This window comes from Delphinapterus leucas, chromosome 2 (genome assembly GCF_059928025.1).
Source record: "Delphinapterus leucas isolate spDelLeu-1000000601 "Yukka" chromosome 2, BTC_Dleu_Yukka2, whole genome shotgun sequence".
Lineage (NCBI taxonomy): Eukaryota > Metazoa > Chordata > Mammalia > Artiodactyla > Monodontidae > Delphinapterus > Delphinapterus leucas.
In genome coordinates, this window is record NC_143130.1 from 10,172,176 (window position 1) to 10,198,438 (window position 26,263).

General features: G+C 39.4%; 1 protein-coding gene across 1 annotated transcript in view; it reads right to left on the reverse strand.

Moving 5' to 3' along the window:
- The window catches only part of MYO3A (myosin IIIA), a 172,989-nt gene that overhangs the window by 127,757 nt on the left and 18,969 nt on the right, over window positions 1-26,263 (reverse strand). The window contains exons 3-8 of the mRNA XM_022580201.2: window positions 24,990-25,094; window positions 24,286-24,385; window positions 12,951-13,027; window positions 9,007-9,152; window positions 6,214-6,279; window positions 3,122-3,277 (exon numbers count right to left, since the gene is read on the reverse strand). Coding sequence (XP_022435909.2) covers window positions 3,122-3,277; window positions 6,214-6,279; window positions 9,007-9,152; window positions 12,951-13,027; window positions 24,286-24,385; window positions 24,990-25,094 — 650 coding nt within the window. The remainder of the gene's footprint in view (window positions 1-3,121; window positions 3,278-6,213; window positions 6,280-9,006; window positions 9,153-12,950; window positions 13,028-24,285; window positions 24,386-24,989; window positions 25,095-26,263) is intronic.

Sequence of the window (26,263 nt, forward strand, 5' to 3'; positions counted from 1 at the left end):
AATTGATAAACCATTAGCCAGACTCATCAAGAAAAAGATGGAGAGGACTCAAATCAATAAAATTAGAAATGAAAAAGGAGAAGTTACAACAGACACTGCAGAAATACAAAGCATCCTAAGAGACTACTACAAGCAACTCTATGCCAATAAAATGGACAACCTGGAAGAAATGGACAAATTCTTAGAAAGGGATAACCTTCTAAGACTGAACCAGGAAGAAATAGAAAATATGAACAGACCAATCACAAGCACTGAAATTGAGACTGTGATTAAAAATCTTCCAACAAACAAAAGTCCAGGACCAGATGGCTTCACAGGTGAATTCTATCAAACATTAAGAGAAGAGCTAACACCCATCCTTCTCAAACTCTTCCAAAAAATTGCAGAGAAAGGAACACTCCCAAACTCATTCTATGAGGCCACCATCACCCTGATACCAAAACCAGACAAAGATACTATAAAATAAGAAAATTACAGACCAATATCACTGATGAATATAGATGCAAAAATCCTCAACAAAATACTAGCAAACAGAATCCAACAACACATTAAAAGGATCATACACCATGATCAAATGGGATTTATCCCAGGGATGCAAGGATTCTTCAATATACGCAAATCAATCAATGTGACACACCATATTAACAAATTGAAGAATAAAAACCATATGATCATCTCAATAGATGCAGAAAAAGCTTTTGAAAAAATTCAACACCACTTATGATAAAAAGGCTCCAGAAAGTGGGCATAGAGGGAACCTAACTCAACATAATAAAGACCATATATGACAAACCCACAGCAAACATCATTCTCAATGGTGAAAAACTGAAAGCATTTCCTCTAAGATCAGGAACAAGACAAGGATGTCCACTCTCGCCACTATTATTCAACCTAGTTTTGGAAGTCCTAGCCACGGCAATCAGAGAAGAAAAAGAAATAGAAGGAATACAAATTGGAAAAGAAGCAGTAAAACTGTCACTGTTTGCAGATGACATGATACTATACATAGAGAATCCTAAAGATGCCACCAGAAAACTACTAGAGCTAATCAATGAATCTGGTAAAGTTGTAAGATACAAAATTAATGCACAGAAATCTCTTCAATTCCTACACACTAATGATGAAAATTCTGAAAGAGAAATTAAGGAAACACTCACATTTACCACTGTAACAAAACAATAAAACACCCAGGAATAAACCTACCTAGGGAGACAAAAGACCTGTATGCAGAAAACTAAAAGACACTGTTGAAAGAAATTAAAGATGATACCAACAGATGGAGAGATACACCATGTTCTTGGATTGGAAGAATCAATATTGTGAAAATGACTACACTACCCAAAGCAATCTACAGATTCAATGCAATCCCTATCAAATTACCAATGGCATTGTTTTACAGAACTAGAACAAAAAATCTTAAAATCTGTATGGAGACACAAAAGACCACGAATAGCCAAAGCAGTCTTGAGGGGAAAAAAACGGAGGTGGAGGAATCAGACTCCCTAACTTCAGACTACACTACAGTAATCAAGACAATATGGTACTGGCACAAAACCAGAAATACAGATCAATGGAACAGGATAGAAAGCCTAGAGATAAACCCACGCACCTATGGTCAACTAATCTATGAAAAAGGAGGCAAGGATATACAATGGAGAAAAGACAGTCTCTTCAACAAATGGTACTGGGAAAACTGGACAGCTACATGTAAAAGAATGAAATTAGAACACTCCCATACACAGAAATAAAGTCAAAATGGATTAGAGACTTAAATGTAAGACTGGACACTATAAAACTCTTAGAGGAAAACATAGGAAGAACACTCTTTGACATAAATCACAGCAAGATCTTTTTTGATCCACCTCCTAGAGTAATGGAAATAAAAACAAAAATAAACAAATGGAACCTAATGAAACTTAAAACCTTTTGCAAAGCAAAGGAAAACACAAGATGAAAAGACAACCTTCAGAATGGGAAAAAACATTTGCAAGCAAATCAACGGACAAAGGATTAATCTCCAAAATACATAAACAGCTCATGCAGCTCAATATTAAAAAAACAAACAACCCACTCAAAAAATGGGCAGAAGACCTAAATAGACATTTCTCCAAAGAAGACATACAGATGGCCAAGAAGCACATGAAAAGCTGCTCAACATCACTAATCATTAGAGAAATGCAAATCAAAACTACAATGAGGTATCACCTCACACCAGTTAGAATGGGTATCATCAGAAAATCTACAAACAACAAATGCTGGAGAGGGTGTGGAGAAAAGGGAACCCTCTTGCACTGTTGGTGGGAGTGTAAATTGATACAGCCACTATGGAGAACAGTATGGAGGTTCCTTACAAAACTAAAAATAGAACTGCCATATGACCCAGCAATCCCACTACTGGGCATATACCCAGAGAAAAACATAATTCAAAAAGACACATGCACCCCAATGTTCATTGCTGTGTTACTTACAATAGCCAGGTCATGGAAGCAACCTAAATGCCCACTGACAGACGAATGGATAGAGAAGATGTGGTACATATATACAATGGAATATTACTCAACCATAAAAAGGAACGAAATTGGGTCATTTGTAGAGACGTGGATGAATCTAGAAGACTGTCATACAGAGTGAAGTAAGTCAGAAAGAGAAAAACAAATATCATATACTAACGCATATATGTGGAACCTAAAAAATGGTACAGATGAACCGGTTTGCAGGGCAGAAGTTGAGACACAGATGTAGAGAACAAAGATATGGACACCAATGGGGGAAAGCGGTGGGGGGCGGTGGTGGTGTGATGAATTGGGAGATTGGGATTGACATGTATACACTGATGTGTATAAAATGGATGACTAATAAGGACCTGCTGTATAAAAAATATAAAATAAAATTCAAACAGAAAGAAAAAAAATGATGCCAGTAATTTTACCATATCAGGATGCAACTCAACATGTGACATTCACTTTTCATTCAAATACCGCTTTATCTCCAAACCACAACCAGGGAATTTAAATCATTAAACCAGGGAGTTCTTTTCTCACCTTAACAACCATTGCATTATAAAATTGTCAGACTCTTTAGATGATCTTTGGATTCTGGAGTCAAGATGCTATTTAATTACCTGGCCTTTTCTGAGCCTCCCGTGCACTGGTAAATACCAATGAATTCCGTGAGTTGTTTTTGTAACATCGCATCTTTGCCTTCAACTTGAGTAATGAATTTATGCTGTAAAAGATCTGACACTGTTGGACGCTTTTCATAATCTTTAGTCAAGCACCTGCACTGGCAAAAAGGAACATGCCATTATTAGATAAGTTAGAGTTTTGCATTTATCATTCACAGTCCTAAAAACTGCTCTAACACAATGGAATGATGTTCTTCATCGATGCTCAGCCCAGGAAGCACATCTCAAACAATGTTAGAACTGTAATATGATGAATTAATCTGTGAGAGATTACGCCGTAGTGATATCAACTTGCAACTAAATTCCCCTTCCCTAGCCTCCCAGTAAGCATTACTGCAGAGTGATAACTGAACTCAGTCTCCATTGTAAAGTCTCCTTTACAAGTCAGTAGCTAAAGATAAACAACAATGCAGTCATTACAGGTTTAATGCTTACCTAGAATTAAAACAAACTTTTCAGTTTCCCTTCCCTAATGCTTTTTTTTTTTTTTTTTTTGCGGTACGCGGGCCTCTCACTGTGTGGCCTCTCCCGTTGCGGAGCACAGGCTCCGGACGCGCAGGCTCAGCGGCCATGGCTCACGGGCCCAGCCACTCCGCGGCATGTGGGATCTTCCCGGGCCGGGGCACGAACCTGCGTCCCCTGCATCAGCAGGTGGACTGTCAACCACTGCGCCACCAGCGAAGCCCCCCTAATGCTTTTAAAGGTTTCTCAATTGATCTATTTCTTCCTACGTGATAAAACTGCTAACCCATCTGCGAGGGCTTATGTGATGAGGATGTTTAAATCCCATGCCAGTGGATGTTTTTTGAGGTCCTCCAGGAGAAGTACGAATGCGTACCACACCTCTTGATAGGATCAACCAGGTGAAAGCACCTGAAACGGCATCACAGGAGGAACACTGGAACAAACACTGGATGTTTAACCCACTGTCTTCAGATATTTGGAAGAGGGATTAGACTAGTTTTCAGTCACAAGGGACAAAAATATCTAGGATCGATGGGGAGAATGAAGAGAGACACAGATTTCTGGTCAGTATAAGGGAGAACTTTTTGATAGTTAGGCTTATCAAAGATGGAAAGGACCACATTGGGAAGTAGGATTATTTTTATTAGGGGTTTACTGATTGGATGGCCCCTCGATGCACATGTTCAAGAAGGATTTATGCTCTGCATACCCTTCCAACCCTGAGGTTCTGAGGATATATGATTATGAGAAAACTGGTCAGAGTGGGGCTGTCATTTGGGGGTAGAAAAAAAGAAAAAAGAAGGAACCCATGCCTGACCTGACCCATGCCATTTCTCATCTGCATTGTTCATCCCCCTGCGATGAGAATTTGGCAACTTATTCTATTGGGCTTACCTAAAAAGATACTACCCAGGGATGCTAAAAGATGCTAAGGAATGAGGAGGACAATGTCTGAAAATAAGAACAAGTGCTCTTCGTTTTCATTTAGTTTCAGAGAATGTGTCAATTTCTGCCACCTGCAGCACTCATATCTACGTATTGAGTTTAGTCACATAGGAGGTTATTTTATTCAGGTAAAACATTATCAGATAGCTAATGTGTACCAGCCACTCGGCTAGGCACCAGAGTTACAGTGACAAGTAAGGCACATTCGGTGCCCTGGAGTTGTTTACTGGCTAGTGAGGGAGAAAGACCTCTAAACAGGTAGCAAAATAAAAGAGGCAATGCTACTAGAGGAAGAGGAATAAAGGACGGGAGAGCTCGCAGGGCAGAGTCCTAACTGCTTGAGGGAAACCAGGAAATGTTGCTCAGAGGTGAAATTGTGCCAAGTATGTCAAAGTCACCAAGTCCCATTGAGGATCCACGCGGCAGGATCTGCGGACACAGGGCATGGCTATGAATCGTGGGGAGCCCTTCAAAGCTACCAACAATTCTCCTGAGAGGTCTGTGAAATTCGACTGCAGTTTATTAACTATTCTGCAGTGCATAGTACATACTCAGTAAAGACTATTTAAGTGAAAACTAAAAGAAAAAGCAGATTATCGATCTTCCTTGTATTTTCATAACCCTTAAATAACCCTCTTTGTAGAAACAAGCAGATATTCTTGGTAGGAAAACCAGTGATAGCAGTACGGACAAGGATGACCGGTTCCTCTACTTTCTTGCCCTCTTTACATTTTCTGAGTGAGCTTTGACACATCAAAGCTTAATGACCGGGCTTCCCTGGTGGCGCAGTGGTTGAGAGTCCACCTGCCGATGCAGGGGACGTGGGTTCGTGCCCCGGTCCGGGAAGATCCCACATGCCGCGGAACGGCTGGGCCCGTGAGCCATGGCCGCTGAGCCTGCGCGTCCGGAGCCTGTGCTCCGCAACGGGAGAGGCCACAGCAGTGAGAGGCCCGCGTACAGCAAAAAAAAAAGCTTAATGACCCCCCCTTCTCCCATTTACAACTTGCAGTCATCCCTTCCCTTATTTTCTCAAGGTGAAGTCATGATAAAGATTGTGAAAAAAGTTCATGGACAGGTTTAGAAATGGCTGACTCATAGCTTCTAGTCAATTGTCTGGAGGCACTGCACTTGTGCTGAATATCTGTCAAATTAAAGGTGAACTTCAAACGTATAAGCATTTTATCTGTATGGTTATCTGACTCACCAAGCGCAATGACAACTTCCCTGTGATGGGAATTAGCGATGCACATAAACGAAGGGCTAAGAAACGGACTGAACAGACAATGGGTGAGAAGGTGGGACATGCTGAGGGTGAGGCTGCAAAGGGCAGGTGGACAGAAGAACGGGTTCATGGACGATGCAATGTCTGCAGAAGCACAGCTATCGATAAGTGAACGAACAAGACCCTGAGATCATTATCAGAACAATAATGGGTTCACTGAACATTCAGAAGACGCTACAAATGCTTGTTTTGAAGAAAATCATGGACACTTCTGGGGCTATTTAATAGATAAGGAGGAGATTCGGAAGCACAGAGGAATTGTTATAAAAAGCACATCTCAAAGTTACAGCAGGACGGGATCTCGTTAATTCTTTTAAAAGACTCTATTATTACTCACTTGCTGATGAAGTCATTGAATTCTGCTGACCATATCTCAGGCTGCCTCAGTTTTGGGGGTGGATTCCTAGAAAAATAAGATACAAGGTTGGATTGTGCACATTGGTCAGTAACGATAAAAATTAAGAGGCAGAGCCAGCCAGACTAATGTCATTGCTGCATTAAGATTCTGCCAGGTATAATGAAGCACTACCATCATTTTCCAATTTAAAGACAGATAATTAGTTTTTAATCATTCTTTATATGGAATGACAGTTTCCTTGTTTCTCTGAAAGCACTTAATATATGACACATTTTTTTCTAGCTGATAATTTTTCTTCTTTGAACGAAGCTTCTTGCTTTGAACTGAGAGCCCTAGAGGAAAACATAAATACTCAGCCGAATAGAAACAATGACTACTGGGGAGAAGATTTTTTTCTTTTGAGACCAGCAGAAATCTCTGAGGAATATTCAGGATACACAGAGGTGACCTGAAAGGAGAAGTGTTCAAAACATGGAGGAAACTGCAGCATAGAGGGGCCTTTATAGTAGAATGCCTTTACGACTTGTTCTGTTGTTACTGGGTAGAGGGCCAGAAACAAGGTTACACAAGTAAGGAACCGGAAAATATGATTAGCAATAAAGCTCTGAATGCCACTTAGAAGATTCTGTTATTAATTCCTTTCATTTTAAGCTGAACGAATCTTTTCCTTTTTTGGTATATTCATGAATACAAAGGAACATCATTTGAAAATGAAGCTGATCTAACTGTAATCAAGCAACACTGATCAACCACGATAGTTGAATTTGCTGAAGTACTGCTTTATGTTAATTCCAACAGCTCCTTGTTTTCATTAGTGGGATGGAAATACTTTGTCTTCAGCTCTGCATTAGTCCTTAAATAGCTTATAACAAAATTAATGTACAGTCTGTACAGGCTCATTAAAGAAAAGTACAGCTACTCATCTACCCTAGATCACGCCTAAAGCTCATTTTACAATCCTAGGACTATCTGAAGATTGCTGATTTGCACATTAAAAGAAGTAATTCTTTTCTGCAACAATCTTGCTTTGCTTCTTGTTCTCCTGAAATTTTCCTTTCTAAGAGATTTATCGGTTTCTTGGAGTATAACAAGGTTTTGATGATTTTAGGACATTCAGAACCGGGTAGCTTTTCAGATCCCCCTTTTTTCTCATTTCTACAGTGAGTATTCTTAGAATTCCACTTCAGAGAAATACTGGTGGTAGACGTAATAAGAAATAACTAAGACGGTGCAGCTTCCAGAAGTACCTTGCCCATAGGTACAATATGTATCAACAGTAGCATCCTTCCTCCATATGGTACCATCACCAAGAGCAGTGACACTAGGCTAACTATGGTCATTTAAACCATAATTTAAATGGCTCAGGAAGAATAGTGCTTCATCTTACATACTGAATGACAGTAGGAATTAGGATATACAGATTTTGTTTGTTTTCCTCAAATTTAATGAAATGTCTGACTTGGTATAGAGCAGGTTTTCTGCCTTTTTTTTTTTTTCGCTGCACAGCGCCACGTGCGGGTTCCTAGTTCCCCAACCGAGGATCGAACCTGCGACCCCTGCAGTGGAAGCACAGAGTGAGTCTTAACCACTGGGCCGCCAGGGAAGTCCCTCTGCTCTTTTTTGTAATCTTGCTTCCCCACTTACCAAGTAAGCAATATATTTTACAAACAGTAAGACCTGAGAGATACACTGAAATTGTTATGTAAAGGATGATCTATCTCTAAGGTATTATAATTCAGAACATATAGACCGGACAAAAAATTCCAAGGTAAAGTTAAAATCAGATTCAAATGCTTTGGTCCTATACTAATTTAACTACATGCCAAATATTCCAAACAGATCTATTTGGAAATGAATAGGTCATATTGGCATTATTTCTTTAGGACTGGAACCACACGCCCCACCAGGGCTTTGTACATATTATTCAGTGTTCTATAGGCATTAGGACCACACAATTTATTTAATGGAGAATGTGGTAACAAGCTGTAACATACACTAACTTCTCTGCCCTGGACCCCTGTCACCACAGGCCCTCTCTGTGTGCATTTCATTAAAATTAAGGCACCAAGCAAAATCCTTAAGAAAGTCTTCAAAAGACAACACATTCATAATAAAAAGAGGCAGTTTTTTCACATCAGTTTTCTGAAATATCTAGGAACTACCCAAAGCATATATAAAACAGTGTTTAATTAGTGATAAGATCAGCAGGGGAAAGTCTGTCAATACACACATTGAAGGGGAGGGGTCTCCACAGAAAAGCATCTTCCTGGCTCCAAAGAGATTATTCTTCTAAGTTTAGTGTTTCATATTAATATATTCAAAACACTAACAAATTTGATATCAATAAATTTTATTTCTAACTTTCTAAATATTATCTTAAAGTTCTAAACAAAGGGAAGTATTAGCAAGTAGTAAAAAAATTACTAGATTGATAGAGTGAAATGAAGCACATCACTGTTACACTGACTGTGGACCAGGGAGCCTCACTGATGAATCTGGGAATGGATCAACAGTGGCAGGAACTGCTGTTTTCTGAGTGCAAATCCTTGCCAAAGAAAAAAAGACACACTTAGTACCAAGAGAAAGCTCTTTGACTTAGACCAGGGAAATGAAACTATGGAACAAAAAGAGTGTCTCGGAAGAAGTAGCATGATATTCCAGGCCACTCTGCTCCCAACCTGCTGAAATATATCTGGGTATTTCCATGAGGAGCTTGACGAGCACTCAGTGGCTAGAGGAAGACAGACGGACCCAGTGTGAGAGCCCCCTGACCTTGGTATTTTGAAGAGTGCTCTCATGGGATGGAGGTCAGCCAGTGGAGGATCTCCATCTCCAAGCTCGATGGCCGTGATCCCCAGGGACCACGTGTCACATCTGGCATCGTAAGTTGTATCCAACTGCTGTTCACATGCAATCACCTAGTAGAAAATGAAAGAAAAATGAAGTTTGTGACTTTAACAAGCACGTAGCAAAATGCTTAGAACAATGTGTAAGTGTTCAAACTGATGAGGTTTGAGAGCTCCGAGCAAAGGCAGTAACACAGGGGAGTAAAAGCTCAAATTATAATTAGTAGCAGTAGTTTTCTTCTGAGAACAGAGAATATCTTTGCAGGGTTGCAAGTATGAGGAGAAACCTATGAAAAAAACTTTTTGAAAATGCAAAACAGAAAGGGGACTGAAACAGTGTCCCCCATGGGAAGGGATGTAATCAAATACACAGCTAACACCTGTGCAATGACAGTCACTTGATAAACATTTGATGAGTGAACAGAGTCATTCATCTCAGCAAAGATAAAGAATACATCTTTAACAAATAAAAAGCGAAGGAAGGGGGCTTCCCTGGTGGCGCAGTGGTTGAGAGTCCACCTGCCAATGCAGGGGACGCAGGTTCGTGCCCCGGTCCGGGAAGATCCCACATGCCACGGAGCGACTGGGCCCGTGAGCCATGGCCGCTGAGCCTGCACGTCCGGAGCCTGTGCTCCGCAACGTGAGAGGCCCGCGACAGTAAGCTTGAGAGCAGTCTAGTCAAACGGCCTCAATCTTTTCTGACAACTAGAAGGCAGGAATGAGACAAGTGTGGAGAAATGCAAAAAGGCTTATGCCATTAATAAGAGAAAAATAAACTGGATAAAAATAAACATTGGTAAGGCTTTATCAGCAGTTATCTGGGAGCACACTAAATAGTAAAGCTACAACCAGCTGTTTAAAAATGCCACTAATCAAAGGATGTCACTAAGAGACAAGAAAAAAAAGGGGGGAATCTTTTTTGCAGTATCATGAAATAGTGTTAACATAGAAGAATTATTACACAGTTACTTCACAATTTATTTCTAAATGTGTAAGTATAAATACAGACAGGCTGCAAATAATAATTGTAACATCAGTGATAACAAAAAGAAAATTCAACTTTAAATTTTTAAAACTATTTTTTATATTTTAAAAAGTTTTATATTTTGTGAATGCCAACTCACAAGACAAAAAATGATTTGGGGATGATGGCAGGTTAGAGTTTTATCATTTAACTACAGTACTATGAAATGATATGCAAAATGAAAGGAATCTAAGGTCCTGTCTGGAACGTAGTTCATCTTTCTGACTCTACTTAACATCAAGCTTAACACATTAAAAAATCCCTGTGTTGGCAAAGAGGATGAATTTATGCCCCAATTTGCCCATGATGTTCTAGGTTTATGCTCGCTTCCCTAGAGTCATTATAAATACGATCCGTTTTCACTCTCCAAAGTGTCCTGGCTTGGACAGTAAGTTACATGGTCACCCACCACAGCCACTGTCTCTCCTGTCCCCTTCACTGTGAAACACACATACTCTAGTTTGGGAAGGATGGCTTTACGTAACCAACAAATGCTACCTTTGATCTAGAATTTAACTGAAAAAATGTCAAATCAAGAATTTCACTTTTCAACTGCTAATCAATTTGAACAATTTTGTTTACCTTATTGTTTTCTAATTCATAGCAATCTGACATTCTTCAGCAATTCTAGGTAAGTGGAAATTTGTTGAAATATTGCCAATCACTCACAAGTTGGAAAATGCTTATTACAGGGAGATGCATATAATATGCACAAAATCTTGAACATATATTTATATGACAGTTTGAAAAGACCACAGTGAACCTTTCTTTTTTAGATAATATCCATTGGTTTGCTGAGCAGGAAAGCACTTTCAAACCCTATTTGTGCTACAGTAGGCTTATTAATAATAAATAATGACTTATCAGTAAAATGCCTGTCTAGTAATTGCATAGTAAGAAGTATCAATTTTAATTATTAACTTATTTATTATTCTGGTAATTCAATTTTAGATAGATCAAAATATTTCCTTTTCCTCATATACTGGTTCCAAGATCTACTAATCAAAATTATTTTTACTAAATGGCATACTTAAAATACTGGCTTTGTTGCTATAAATTAACATATGAAAAATATAAAGCTAGATGATTATTTAATATTAAACATTTAGTTTTATATATTATAGTATTTTTATAGTAATTAATCATATATGTGGGTAAGATGCAAAGCTTGGTATCATAGCTAAATTTTATTAATTTTTCACTTTGAAAATTTTTCATAAGCTTTTAAAACAACAGTGATATATCAGAACAAACTGAAGAAACTCTCACTTGAGATTCTCTTACTCAATTATTTTTAGCATTTTTATTTGAGATACTCTTATTCAATTTTGTTTTTGCTTATATGACTATACTTTCTACTTTTATTCTAAGATGTTCTCCCTGTTCAAAAAATTTTTGAATCCATTGGAATTTTTTAAAGTTTCTTAAGCTAACTTATCCTTTCTCCATGTTTTACATTACACTTACATTTTAACTTTTTTTTTGCAAGTAGTAATTGAATTAGTATTAAAGTAGGAACAGTACACCACGATTTAATCCTCAAGCAAATTTAATTCTACGATTTTGCAATATTAATGTAGTATTTGAATTACTTCTCCTCCCTTCACTCGCTAGAGTTGCAGGTAAATAGCAGAGCTCTTCCCAAAGGTTGCAGAGAAAGCTTTCAAACATACGTTCTCTACTGATGAATATAATTAAAAGGATTAAAGGCATTAACAGTGACTGTGGAGAAAAGATGTGACTCTAGAAAACATTTTTCCTCCACTATTTTAGCAGTTTCTCTACAACTTCCCAAAGGTGATGGTGAAAAGAATCTCCTGAAGTGCAATGTGGCCCTAAGCAGAGTGACTCAACATGGGAAGCTGCTATAAACACAGGTTAATAGGCCTGACTCTGATCTTAAACAAAGACAGGCGTTTTTATATTTCTATCCAAGTTAAGAACAAAGTCTAAATATCATTAAGAGAGATGCATGCTAAGCAATTAAAAGGATATTTAATGAAAAATTAAGGCTGCAAGTACAGCTGACCCTTGAGCAATACAGGGTTAGGGGTTCCAACCCCCCGAGCAGTCGAAAATCCAGGTACTGTTATCTCTGCCTCAAAAACAGAGGAATTGATAAATGACTCACCCAAGGTCAGGAAGCTGACACAGTTTGGATAGAATCAGGACTCAAACCCTAGTTCTTTTGATTCCACATATTGTGAGCTCTGATCAAACACAAACTTTTCCCCACACTTACTTAATTTAAAGATCTGTAAAATGGGATTGAGATTAGCAGATACCAACTACTATATAAAAACAGATAAACAACAAGGTCCTACAGTATAGCACAGGGCACTATATTCAATATCTTGTAATAACCTAAAGTGAAAAAGAATAGGAAAAAGAACATATACATGTATAACTAAATCACTTTGCTGTACAGCAGAAACTAACACAACATTGTAAATCAACTATACTTCAATAAAAAAAGAAAACAATCTGTAAAATGAAAATACAGGTACTATATTTATTTTCTTTATTTATTTTTGGTACTATATTTATTGAAAAAAAATTTGCGTATAAGCAAACCCACAGTTCAAACCTGTGTTGTTCAACTGTAGTTTCTCTTTACCTCTTGTGACTCATTCATTCAATCCCTCATTTATTCACATATTTGCTCAAAGCCCATTTATTATCTCCTATGTCCCTCCTCACACATGTAAATATGTCACATAAAAACAACACAACTGACATTTTCTTCTAGTATATTCCAAAAACACATATGGAGCTAGAGTATGCATAGAAAGGAAACTCAGAAAGGATCAAATGTTACATTTGCCTCCCTCAAAACTCTAACTGACCTCAGGAGCCATCCAAAAGGGCGTTCCTACAGATGTATTCCGACGGTGCCAGGTGCTGGTGAGCTGTGCAGACACGCCTGGAAGGAAGAGACGAGACTTACTTCTTGCATTCATTACTCAGGTAAGGAGATTCCAACTGCAATAAATTTGCTTACAAACTAATACTAAAATTCTGTTCCCTTACAGCTTGGATAGAATCAGGACTCAAACCCTAGTTCTTTTGATTCCACATATTGTGAGCTCTGGTCAAACACAAACTTTGCCCCACACTTAGTTAATTTAAAGATCTGTAAAATGGGATTGAGATTAGCAGATACCAACTACTATATATAAAACAGATTGAAGTTCAAGTCACTGGACTTGAACTTCACCTTAAAGTATCCTAAGTCAGGGTGTCTACATAGCCAAGATACACAATGGTCCTCCTATTTTCTACTTCTCATATCCAGACGTACCCAGGCTTAAAGCCCCATTCCAAGTTCTAGCGCCCCCTTGCTGACTTAATCTGCTCCTCGTCATACTAACCTCTGTATCTTTTGACCTTCTAGATTTTTTTTTTTTTTTTGCGGTACGCGCGGGCCTCTCACTGTTGTGGCCTCTCCCGTTGCGGAGCACAGGCTCCGGACGCGCAGGCTCAGCAGCCATGGCTCACGGGCCCAGCCGCTCCGCGGCATGTGGGATCTTCCTGGACCGGGGCACGAACCCATGTCCCCTGCATCGGCAGGCGGACTCTCAACCACTGCGCCACCAGGGAAGCCCGACCTTCTAGATTTTAAACTATTTGTCTGTATTGCATATTTTGGCACGTAGTTATGATTTGAATGGTAGGCTCTCTCCACTCCCACCCCCCTCTCTGCACTACTAAATTCTGGTGAATTTGAGAATGTTTTATATCGTGGTATGCACATAGTAGGTGACTTGTGAATGTGAATAAAATTATTTTCCATCTGTCAACTTGGGACAAATCACACCTGACCGGAAATTTCAAATTAACTACATCTATGTAAACCAACACCATCAACAGAATCAGTTCTTTTCCTTTAGAGAATTATACACAGAAGGATTACAATGAAAAGGCATAACCAAATATTTCAATCATGTCATCTCATTAATTCCACCTGGTTAGATACAATCATAAGGGACTCAGGAAAATCCAGAGCATAGTCTCCCTCCTCACATTTCATACTCTGCTCCTCTGGCTGCACGGTGCTGCTTCCCTTGACCTGCTCTGGACTTGATGGGTTATCCCCAAATCGTGGACTTGAACTCCCTGATGTCCCTGTTTTGAAGAGTCCCTCCCGGTGTCACATTTGTCTTAGGCTCTAGCTGTTTATCTTATCGGCCAAGTAGAACAAAGGCAGTAATTGAGGTTTAAAATTGGATATATTTGATTCCCTCAAGATGATTCCTCCAAGATGATACTTTGTCATGAAATTCAAAGGCCATATTCAGCCAAAGGGGCATTTCACTAGTGGAAACATACTTGAGCAGAGGGCTAGGCAGTATGTTTTGGTTCCATATTAATTTCGTCCCTCAAGGAGCTCCTCCACTAATGTATTAATCTTGTCCTAAGTGGAATCTTCATCTACGGCCTTCACATTTTGCCTCTAAAAAAGCTTATCATTTGACAGAAAAAAATATCCTCATGAAATCATTTTTGAAATTCAAAGGAAATTATCTAATCTGTGATTGAAGTTTCTCCCTTGAATATTTTCTAACACATGATCTGAAGAAAGGGAATAAACATTTAATGCACATTTCTCCCAAATGCATCCTCTACCTCTATCTCTACTCCAGGTATTTTACCTTTCAGAAAAATTAAGTATAAATCTAAACATTTTATCTTGTCTTTTCCTATGAATTAAAGGGAGGAATGATTAAGCTTGACTTTTATAGTATCAGAGTACAGTAATTTATTTATATAAGTAGGAAAAGTAAATAGATTTTAAAACAAATTTAACTTAAAATTGATTATAAATCTACTAAAATTTATTCTAAGGGCTTATAATTATTTATGAAAAAATTGAAAATTATATTTGACCCTCGGTGAATATTTTTGTTTCAATTTCATAAAGGTAGTTTAAGAATTCAAACATCATTTAAGCAAAATGTAAAGGGGGTAGAAAAAACCACAACTGAGTAAAATATCGAAAGTTTTTGGTAAGAAAGTGACACTTTAGACTAATCATTGGATACATTTTTCTTCTTTCTGAAGATAAAGAAAATATGATATCGCTAGAATTGGCATTTTTCAGCAAGCAGTCATGCCCTGGCATCTGAATTTATAGATATGGATGTCAGGAAAGGACCATCCCTCCATACTCCACAGGAGATATATTGGGAAGGAGGATAAGAAGAGTGTCTTAGGGTGTGGCACAGGACCCAAGATAGACCATTCAGACTTCTTGGAAATGCGAATCTTGAGTTGGAGACACTAGGGTGACTAGACTACAGTGGTGACTAGACTACTGGATTACTACAGAGTCATCCAGTGTTGAGGATCTAAGGATTAGCCCAGGTGATGCTGCTCTGGAGGTCCAGGGATGTCAGAGCCCCTTCCTAGGAGGCTGGATTGCCCAGCTTCTCCCTTGGCTTTGTAGGCCACTCAGTGCCATTTTCCGTAGCATTGCCTAAGTTGGTCAGAGTTAAGTTTCTGTTGCCTACAATCAAGGAACTCTGACTGATACAAGAACCTAATGATTTTACATATAAAGGAGCAAACTAACAAGGGTAATGGTCAATAATAATGAGTTTACAAAGTCTAAGAGTTATTAGGTTTTATATTAATATGAATTAAGAATTTTTTAAAGCAAAAGTTTGGCCTCCAAAATTCTTGATCACACATTCCAAACAATAGGAAACTTCTGAGCAAGCATACTCGATATAGATACAGACTATTTTCTACATATTTCCTAGTATAGTAATATACACATTATGAAATGTATAAAGATCATTTTAAAGGATGATACTAAAATAATAACTATTATGAATATTTCATAACAAGTTATGGATATTTCTGCACATCCATGATATCTGGGATAATGAATTACAATGCTAATGGAGTCTCATATATTTAGAGTCCTTTGGGATCCTGCAGAAAGACTGTTTTACACCTGGTTCCTGTAAACTGAATGGAAACAAGAAAAATTCAGCCCAGAATGTGAAGAAGGGAAAACAAAAAGTCTCAAAATAAGTGAAAAAGGAAAAATGCAAATAGGTAGAATAAGAAACCCTTGAGTCTGAGAATATTGGATAATTATCCATTAAAAACAGGACACACACCTATGAAAGAGTAACAGAGGATGGTCTTGACCGAATCATGTTTGTTGAATGCTTCTGCAATGACTGTTAACTCTGAAGATCATTTTTCCAACACAACAAACTACTTCAGAACTAGAAGGCAACTTAATGGTCGTAACATCTAACGTGCTCATTTTCCGGTTAGTAAACTTTAGCTGGAGAGAAAAATGAGTTTCCTGAGGACAAATGGCATTTTTACTTAACATAAATTCCCACAAGAAAATTAGCTAAGAAGGTAGAAAAATGCAAAATTCTCTCAAGAATGACTGACTTAAATTACTTTAAAAGGCAACAGGACGGGCTTCCCTGGTGGTGCAGTGGTTAAGAATCTGCCTGCCAATACAGGGGACATGGGTTCGAGCCCTGGTCCAGGAAGATCCCACATGCCGCGGAGCAACTAAGCCCGTGCGCCACAACTGATGAGCCTGTGCTCTACAGCCTGCGAGCCACAACTACTGAGCCCACATGCCGCAACTACTGAAGCATGCACGCCTGAAGCCCGTGCTCTGCAACAAGAGAAGCCACCACAATGAGAAGCCTGCACACCGCAACAAAGAGTAGCCCCCGCTCGCCGCAACTACGGAAAGCCTGTGTGCAGCAACGAAGACCCAACAGAGCCAAAAATAAACAAATAAAATAAATTTTTTAAATAAAATAAAATAAAATTTTAAAAATAAAGAAATATTTGTTAAAAAAAAAAGTCATCAATTGTCCCAAATATACTTAACAATGAAAGGATCCAATCCAGGATCACATGGTGTGTTTAGTTGTCATGTCTCTTTGGTCTCCTTCAATCTGCAGGAGTTCCTTAATATTTCCTTGAACTTCATGACCTTGATATTTTTTTTAGAATTTCAGGCTAGTTATTTTGTAGAATGTTCCCGAACTTGGATTTGTCAGATATTCCCTCAAGATTATATTTTTGGCAGGAATATCATGGAAGGGAAGTCTTCTCCTTGTATCCTATCAGGTGGTATGTGATTTCCATTTGTCACATCAGTAGTTGTATTCACTTTGCTTACTTGATTAAGTCTGTGTCTGCCAGGCTTCTCGCCTATGAAGTTTCTCCTTCTCTTTTGTAATTAAGTATTTTATGCAGAGCTTTTTGAGACTATCTAAATATCCTATTTTTAATCAAAACTTAACCCACTAGTTTAGCATCCATTGAAGTTTTTGGATGAATTAATTATTACTATGATGGTTGCCAAAAGATAATTTTTAAACTTTCATTACTCCTTCTATATTCATTAGTTGGCATTCTTCTATAAAGAAAAGCTTTAGCTTTTTTCCATTCATCTATTTGTGTGTGAAAGTACGAAAGTATGAATTAATGGATTTCTACTTTATTCAATGGACATCATTGTTACCATGATTATTATCATTATTTTGATGCTCAAACTGTCCCAGATTTGGTCAGTGAGAATCACTTCAATTTGGCTTCTGTGTCCTTTTGACATTGTCTCCATCACTCTTTGGGCAGTTCCTCACTTTCGGGCACATTAAGTTCCAGGCTTATCTTGTATAGCTAAACATCAGCTTTTCTCCAAGAATGCCTGCTTACTATTAGTGGAGAATTATATTTAAAAACTGAGAGCTAGGTGTTTGATGTGCTTGCTCTTGGGGCATCAAGCTTGCAAGTTCTCTTAGTGGACATAGCCAGACAACCTGTATACACACACACACACACACACACACACGTATCACATTATATTTCTTTTCATATGCCTCTCTACATATTGGAAACCAAGAGTTCACACTGACACCTCCAATTCCACTCCAACATCATGGGGTTCAGTTTTCTCCCTTCCACATTTGTAATTCTCATGTCTAACAGTAAGAAACCTGGCTCCCATTGTCCTCAGGATATTTCCAGATGGTATCAAGCCCCCTTTATGTAACCAACCCCTTGTCTCCATTTTGACCCCTATGCAGACGCACTTATCCAGCTCAGGCTCTGACAACCTGACTGGGGTCACCACCATCCCCCTAGACAAATGCTCTCTTTGTCCCCTCCTCGGGGCCTCAACGCCCCAAGCCGAGCCACCACTGCCCCTCCCCTCCCAGCGTGGACACCTTCCTCACTCCTTTCAGGTCCAAACCATTTGCTGAGCTGCACCCCGATTCCCATGCTCTCTCGGGCCCACCAAATGCCTTTTGTTCTGAATTATTCTGGAAGAAAGGAAGGAATGAAGGGAACTTCATAGTTTTTAAGTTCAGGTGTGCCTGCCTCACTGGATGCTACAAAAGTGGGTTATTAATAAATAAGTCACAACTTCTCTTTGACCTACATTATTCATTGGGGATTTGGTCTAAAATTGAGCATGTGGGTAATAAGAGGCTGAAAGCCATAAAATCATCTGTCAGAAGAACGATGTCTAAATAAGTCACAAGAAGTACATTCTGTACTTTGGTATTGAAATGTTAACTATTCTATTAGAAATGAAGATCCCCAGAGAGAAATCTGTAGAAATGAGAACTGAGTACTGCCCCTTAAATTTAGCCTCTCTTTCATTTTCTATTCCAAATGAGGACTGCTTTTTCAGACGTTAGTTGACTTGCCTAAAGGGGTTTATCTCCTGGGAGGTGGTGTTACTTATTGATTGATCACACACCAGTGACTGCTAATGTATTTCATTTATAATATCTGCAAGCTCGCTTGTCTTTTTATTCTCTGAGGTGGCTGGTGGTTTTCTGTAAAAGCCTAGCCCACTTAACAAGAAAACAGAAGGTTGTCTTAAAGGCTCTACTCATAACTAGCATCAGCAAACTGAATCTTACTTTTAGTGTGATTAAATAGCTTGATATTTAAAGTTAATATCCAATTGACTCTAGCAAAGGGCTATTATTTTTTTAAACAGAAAGAAGCACCTATTTGGGGAACTCAGATTTTCAATATTTAGCAACTATCAATATTTAAATAAAGTATTTATTTACTATTTATCAAGTACCTACTATGTATACAACACTGAGCTAGGGGCGAGGTGACAGTATTACTTCATGATAATAGCTCAGATTTTTAAAATTATAAAGTGTCAATAATTATACTACGTAGCTCACCTGTATCATCCCATTTACTCTCCACAGTGATCAACCGTATGAGGTAGAGACTGTTTTTCATACTTGATGTCCCTGGAGATTTTAAGTGACCTTCTCAAGGTCACACAATTACATGGAAAATCCTGCCTCCCATTCACTCACTCATTCGAGAGTATTTATTGAGCACTTCTGATGTGCCAGTGCCATGCTTGGTTCCAGGGACAGAGTGATAGGCCAGACAGAGCCCGAGCCATCACAAAGCTCACAGCTTAGCAGCGAAGGCAGTCAAATTAAACACATCATTACGGTCAAGTGTGATAACTGTTTGGCTAAAGAAAAGACAGAGTGCATATATACAATGGAATATTACTCAGCCATGAAAAAGAATGAAATCATGTCATTTGCAGCAACATGGATGGACCTGGAGATTGTGATACTGAGTGAAGTAAGTCAGACAGAGAAAGACGAATATCATATGATATCGCTTATATGTGGAACCTAAAAAAACATGATACAAATGAACTTGTTTACAAAACAGAAACAGACTCACAGGCTTAGAGAACAAACTTATGGTTACCAAGGGGAAGGGTAGGGGGAGGATAGTTAGGGAGTTTGGGATTGACATGCACACACTGCTATATTTAAAATAAATAATCAACAATGACCTACTGTATAGTATAAGGAACTCTGCTCAATATTCTGTAATAACCTAAATGGGAAAAGAATCTGAAAAAGAATAGATGTATGTATATGTATTACTGAATCACTTTGCTGTACACCTGAAACTAACACAACATTGTTAATCAACTGTACTCCAATATAAAATACAAATTTTTTAAAAAAAGAAAGGATAGGGTGTTGGGGAAGTTCTCAGCCAGGCAGACAGAAGTTAGCTGGGTGCAGGGGTGAGGGGAGGTTTCCATGCAGGGAAAGCATCGTGTTTGCAACCGGTCACAAAATTCAATGACATAAATCTTAGATACATAAAGAGAACTGTCATTGTGATTTCTTCATTTTGCCTCTAACTATTATGGGCTCTCCTATGTCCCTACCCACTGGCTGGGAGAAGTAAAGCTTAGTCAGATCGAAACCGTAAGTCCTTTTAGAAAGAGTTCAGTCTCTCTTGAATGAAAGTGCTTGCTCCATCTCTCAGATGGCGCCCCTCCTTCTTCTCTCCTGAAGACGGTACTGTCTGTACGGGATGAGGGATGGCTTATAAGACCTTGTGGTGGGGAGAAGAGGGAGGGTCCTCGGGTGTGGTCGGTCTCTGGTCTCTGGGGCCATGTTCCTTTGTCTGCCTGCCTGCTAGGGGCCCCCTGGCCCTCCTGATGGAGTCTGCATCCAGTGAGCCTGTGGCCTCTTCTCACGCAGGCAGGGCTACCTGTGTAGAGCCTCCTGGCAGACGAAGGCTCAGAGTGGCTTCAGCTGGAGCTGACAATGCTCTGAGGTCTGGCTGTGACTCCTATTCAGACCTGGCCCAGGTGATCTGGGCTCGGCCCCTCACCGCCCATCCTGAGCAGCCCCCTCTAGAAACTCCCCAGACAGATTTTCAGTTATTGGGGGGTTAAAGGGAGCAGAGGGTAAGGGGCTTGGAGAAGCTTAGCTTGAGTGCTTCCTGTACCTAATCACTCTACACCTCTATGCCAGGACGATGTGACCACCCCAGTCAGGACTGGCGCAGACCCTGCAGGGACTTTGTCTGGGACTCAGAATGGTGGTGGTGGGAAGAGTGAGGGTAAGAGTTCCTTTCCTCCCTCGTTGTCACCTTCACTTTTTAAAAGCTCATCTCACTGTCCCGCCTCTTTCTCTGTTTCACCTTTCCACAATTACCCGAGAAGTGGAAAGGGTTTCCCTCTTCTTTCTGTTCTCTTTTATGCAAAACCCTACGACGGATCCCTGGAATTTCCCTCTCCATAAGCTAAAGAGAAGATAAAGCAATTTAGACAGATCTTTCTCAAGAGATAACCCGGGTCTTGCTACACATTCCTATTTTTTAATATTACCTCAGTCATTTTCTTGCATTCCTTCTGGAACAAATCTTAACATGCCCCCCCCAAACAGAGAGATGCTTCTGGCAGACTGGGGTGAAGGTCACATTCTTGGATAAGCAAGAGAAGAGCATGTTAACCAATTTCGAAGAACTTCCTCCGACACATGTGTAAGAGCCCTGACTGAGAAAGACGGTGGTACATTTAAGAGGCTGAAAGAAGTTGACCTGGCTCATAGGTAATAGGAAGAGGGGCTCCCTGCTGTGCGCCAAGGGGCAAAAAAAAGGTGTTAATCATTCAGTGCTTTACTCTGGGCCAGCAGACAGGATCACAAGGCGCACAGCCCTCCCCAAGGAGGGCTGACAAACCACGGACAAGATATTGAGCAAGAGAGTGGCAGGGTCAGCTGAGCCAGAGCTGTGGTGTGGGGAATGGTCTGGAAGGAGAGGAATGAGACTGGCTGCAGGGGGGTTAGTAAAGTGTGGCCGCAGGAGCCCAGGTCAGAGATGATGGTGAGGACCGGGGCAGAGAGATAAAGATGGAGCCTGGGAATTTATAACAGAGACACAGCCTTGTGACTCGTGGTAGATGTGGGTGGTGAAGACAAAGGAAAGCTCAAGGATAAGCCAAGATTTCTAGCCTGAGCAACAAAATAGATACTGAGGACTTTTTTCTAAGGTAAGAAACTCTTGATATGAAGCAGATCTCCGGGAATGGGTGAGATGGTGGGGTTCCATCTGAGCATTTAGAGGACTGGCAACCATCTGAATACAGATCTCCAGTACCCAATAATGAGCCCACTGCACATTTTATGAGGAGAGAAATCCAAATAAAAATATATTCTAAACTCCTTTACTCCCAGCTGTGGCATTCTCTGAAAATCTGATTTAAACATAAACTGAGGACCCTGATTTTCAGTTTGGTTCTGCAGCTGGTGGCTTAGTACTCTGTATTCCTTATGCCCTTGAGAAGCTTCACTATGTATGAACCTCCATCCTCGGGTTTTAATTCATATGAAAACCTTAAACCATCTTAGGTGAATGGAATCCATGTCCTCTTACTATGGAGAACAGAAATATAAGCATCCTTTTATATGCAAATAATAGCATTTTAGTATCAGACACCAGGGACACATTTAATAGGCAACTGACCCTCTTCTCTAATTGCTGCTGACAGTAAAGTCTTTAAGTTAATTAATATAAAACCAAAGCTCCCGTTTTGTCAGCTTTCTACGTTATGACTACTTTCTAAAGATATCATAATAAAGGCCACTCTATTTATTATCTAGGTGTATATTTTTACTCTGGATTACTTTGGAGGATGTCCCAGGAAGTTGCCTTTCTCAGAGCTACTGGTTTATCAAGTTCTCTTTTGTGTGTGACTGAAGAAGATGTTTACTTACATTTGTTTTAACAATTTTCATCTGGGCTCTATATATTGTAGCCACTTTTTAGAGCAAGAGAATTATGAGATCTCAAGTTAAATGTTAAGTTCTCCATTTGGGTCTGTTAAGACTGGAGCCAAAATTATTGTCTGAAGAGAGTCATGGCTCTGTCCATGGAGCAGTGAAGAGCGTTTTGTTGTTGTTTTTTGGAATTTCAGGCACAAGTTCTCATTAGCATCCTAACCCGGCCAGACTGTTCAAAGGCACAGCTCTGAACTCAGCTGGTAACACACTAGCTGCGTCCCAGTTATAAATCAGGAATTCATTGCCAAGCTCACTGCTGCTCCGTAGTTTCCAAATGCTCAGCTGAGGGGAAAAAAATACGTGGTCGTCTAAAAGATACGCTATTCAACTGTTCCTGTCTAGATGCTCTGAAGTTCATTCCTGGGTGAAGCCAGATCACTAAAAAGCTACATACTGGGATTAAAACAATTAATTTCTAAACTGAGTCGATTACTTTCCCTAAGCTTCATTTTCCAAAATGCAAAATGAAGGAAGAGTCACTCATTCGTTCAACTATTACTCACTGAACTACTATTCCCAAAGTATTAGGTCTACAAAATAGAAGATGACATAGTCCCACCTCTTAATGACCCTGTCTATCTGTGAGCCTAAGTATCTTTATCTACATATGAAGACCAAATAGACCATCATAATCTTATGTGATAAACACAGAAATGGAGAAATATACAGGGTACAGAAGCACAAGGAGAGACACCTTACCCAGCCTGAGTGCAGGAAGGGGAGAACAACAAGGATACTGAGATGTCCTAGAATAATGCTACCCACTCTCACGGGTGTCATGTGTTAGTGGGGATCCAGTGAGACGGGGGAGATATCACTGTCACAACTGGAAAAGGAGGAGCCGAGGTATCAGCTACAGTGCCTCTGGCTCTGACACAGACACTCCAAATTGGCTCAGTCAATATGGAAATGTATTATCTCACATGACAGAAGGTCCAGAGATAGGGGAGGTTTCAAAGTCAGTTGATTTAGTGGCTGGACTATGTCACCAAGGACCCTCCTTCTTCCCGTCTTGCAGGGCTGCCTTTCCACTTGGGATGGAACACCTCAGGATAGAACAAGGTGGCTGCGGGCAACACAATAAGACATGGAAGGTCCCAAGTAAGAAAGAGACCATCTTTACTTGTGCTGCCCTCTTAGGAGGGAAAACATTTTCCCAGAGACATCTGAAGGTTTCCCCTCATGTCTCAAAATCCTGGGTTTGGGCACCTGCCCATCGGGAAAGCAATCAATAGTAAGGGCCGTGGGCTTACCATTTAGACGTAGTGTGATTATGTGGAGCCCATCTATTTCAGAGAATCAACCACGCATACCGCTGCAGGAGTGTTACAGGCACACCATGGCTGACTTGAAAGAAGTCACTCTTTCTTCTGGGAACCTCTCATTTGCCAAATTTTTTAAAATCTCTGCAACTTTCCTACCTCGATGAGATACTGGTTTTTTCTCTTTCAATGCCTACAAAGCAAGGCTGACGGCAAATGATCAAATCACATCACACGAGTCATTCTGCGGCCCAAATCCATGCATTTCAAACAAAACTTACCAAAATCTACGAGTTTAACTCCGCCTTCGATGGTTAATAGGATGTTATTTCCTTTTATATCACGGTGGATAGTTTTGTTGTTATGTAAATGCTGAAGTCCCTAGAAATGGGAAATAAATACATAGTGACTTTTAAAGAAAGCCTCAAAAACACATTTTTCAGATGGATGCATTTATACAAAATCAATAGGAAACACACCACACGTTAAAATTAACAAAGGTTCTTAAATGTTTCACATTGAGTTAGTCAAATCAAAGTATATCATTTCCACTTTGGACTATATAAAAATTCAAAAAAACCAGCACATACTCCTTAGCCCTTAGCAAATAGTTTATTTAAAATGTGCTGATCTCAACATAAGAAAACATTCTATACACTCATTTGAAATAATGGCTCTTAAAGGAATAAATAAATAAACAACGGCCAATAAAAACCTAACTATTAGTAAAAATACACATTATCTACCTTTGCCATAATCTCAGAAATATACCTAGGAGATCAAAACTCAGTTTTCTGTTGACACAAGGAGGGTAGGTCTCTAATGGAAAAAAGGAATTAGTTATGCTAAACATTTCACATTTTGCATCTTACTCTTGCATCGATAAATACTAATGCAGTGATGTTTTGCTAAAAATAGGATCCTCACTTTTTATTTAACTGGAACTGCCTCCTAATTAATGCGCGAACAATTTAAACCGCCTTACCAACAGCGCTTCACGTAAAATATAGGCAATTATGGGCTCACTCATTCTTTTGCCCTTCTTCAGAAATCCTTTCACAAGATCTGTCACTGATCCTCCGTTGCACAGCTATAAAAGAATATTTCAAGATAGATAATAAAATGATATGCCATTTTAAGTACTTGCTATAAAAGGTTTTCTCAAAACGTTTTACAAAACTGTTCTAAATTTTTGTTTCAAACAATTATTCCCATCATCTTTATGGTTTCATAAATGAAATGAAGATATAAACTTGTACTAGTGTACAATTAATTACGGGAACACAGTTTTCATTTGAATTAATTTTTAGAAGAGAATCTGAAGAAGCACTGGGCTTGGCTTTTAAAGTTAAGGAAAAGAATTATGATTCTATAAATCAGTCTCAAATTTTAAGATCTAGGGCTTTAAGGCATTCTTGATTCCTGATAGTTTAATTAATAGTGCAATGTGACCTCAATCCATGGCTATATACTGTTTCATATGCGCATTAATTTAAAAACATACCTCCCTTCTGGTAAAACTTCAGAGTGTGCTGAAGTAAGGGTTACAAATACTATTTTCGAAAACTGTTTTAAGTGTCATGTTCCCTAGCTTCCTCCCTCCACACCTCCCAAGAGTAGAGGAAAACAAGAGGGAGGGGCATGGTAGGGGAATTTTTCACATCCAGGTTTCTCTGAAGTTAGGTAACATGAAGTCCCACAGTAAACTTTCAAACGGGCTGTGCATTCTCAGAAGAGACAAACACTGACATTAGCAGTGGAACATGGGAGGGGAGATAACTAGGTAAATGGTCCCAACAAAGCTTTGACCCGATGATCCCCTAACGTGTTATCCATTCGCGTTTGCTGTCAGCTCTGTCTCTCCCCCCAGGGCTCTGGTCCATGGTGTCCTTGCCCTTACCCTGAACTATGGGGCCTCCTCTGACACCTCAGTGCCTGCAAACTAAGAGCCTGGCATTTCCCTGACTCTACTGACCTAAATGGAGGTAGAAAACAAAGGTGAGAGGAAGTGTATTCCTGACACCCTCATCTAAAATACTGAACACATTTGCTCTCAAACTTTTTTCTAACACAGTGATTAGATTTTATTGGATGACTTAACACTTCTGATACATTACAGATGAGATAATAACAGCTGTGTTGGGCACATTTTTTAAGCTAGCACATTTCCAATCCATTTACATGCATTACCTGTGTATCTCACCACTCTGTGAAATAGGAATTATTAGCATCTCCATACTAAGGATTGGGAAAGTGAGG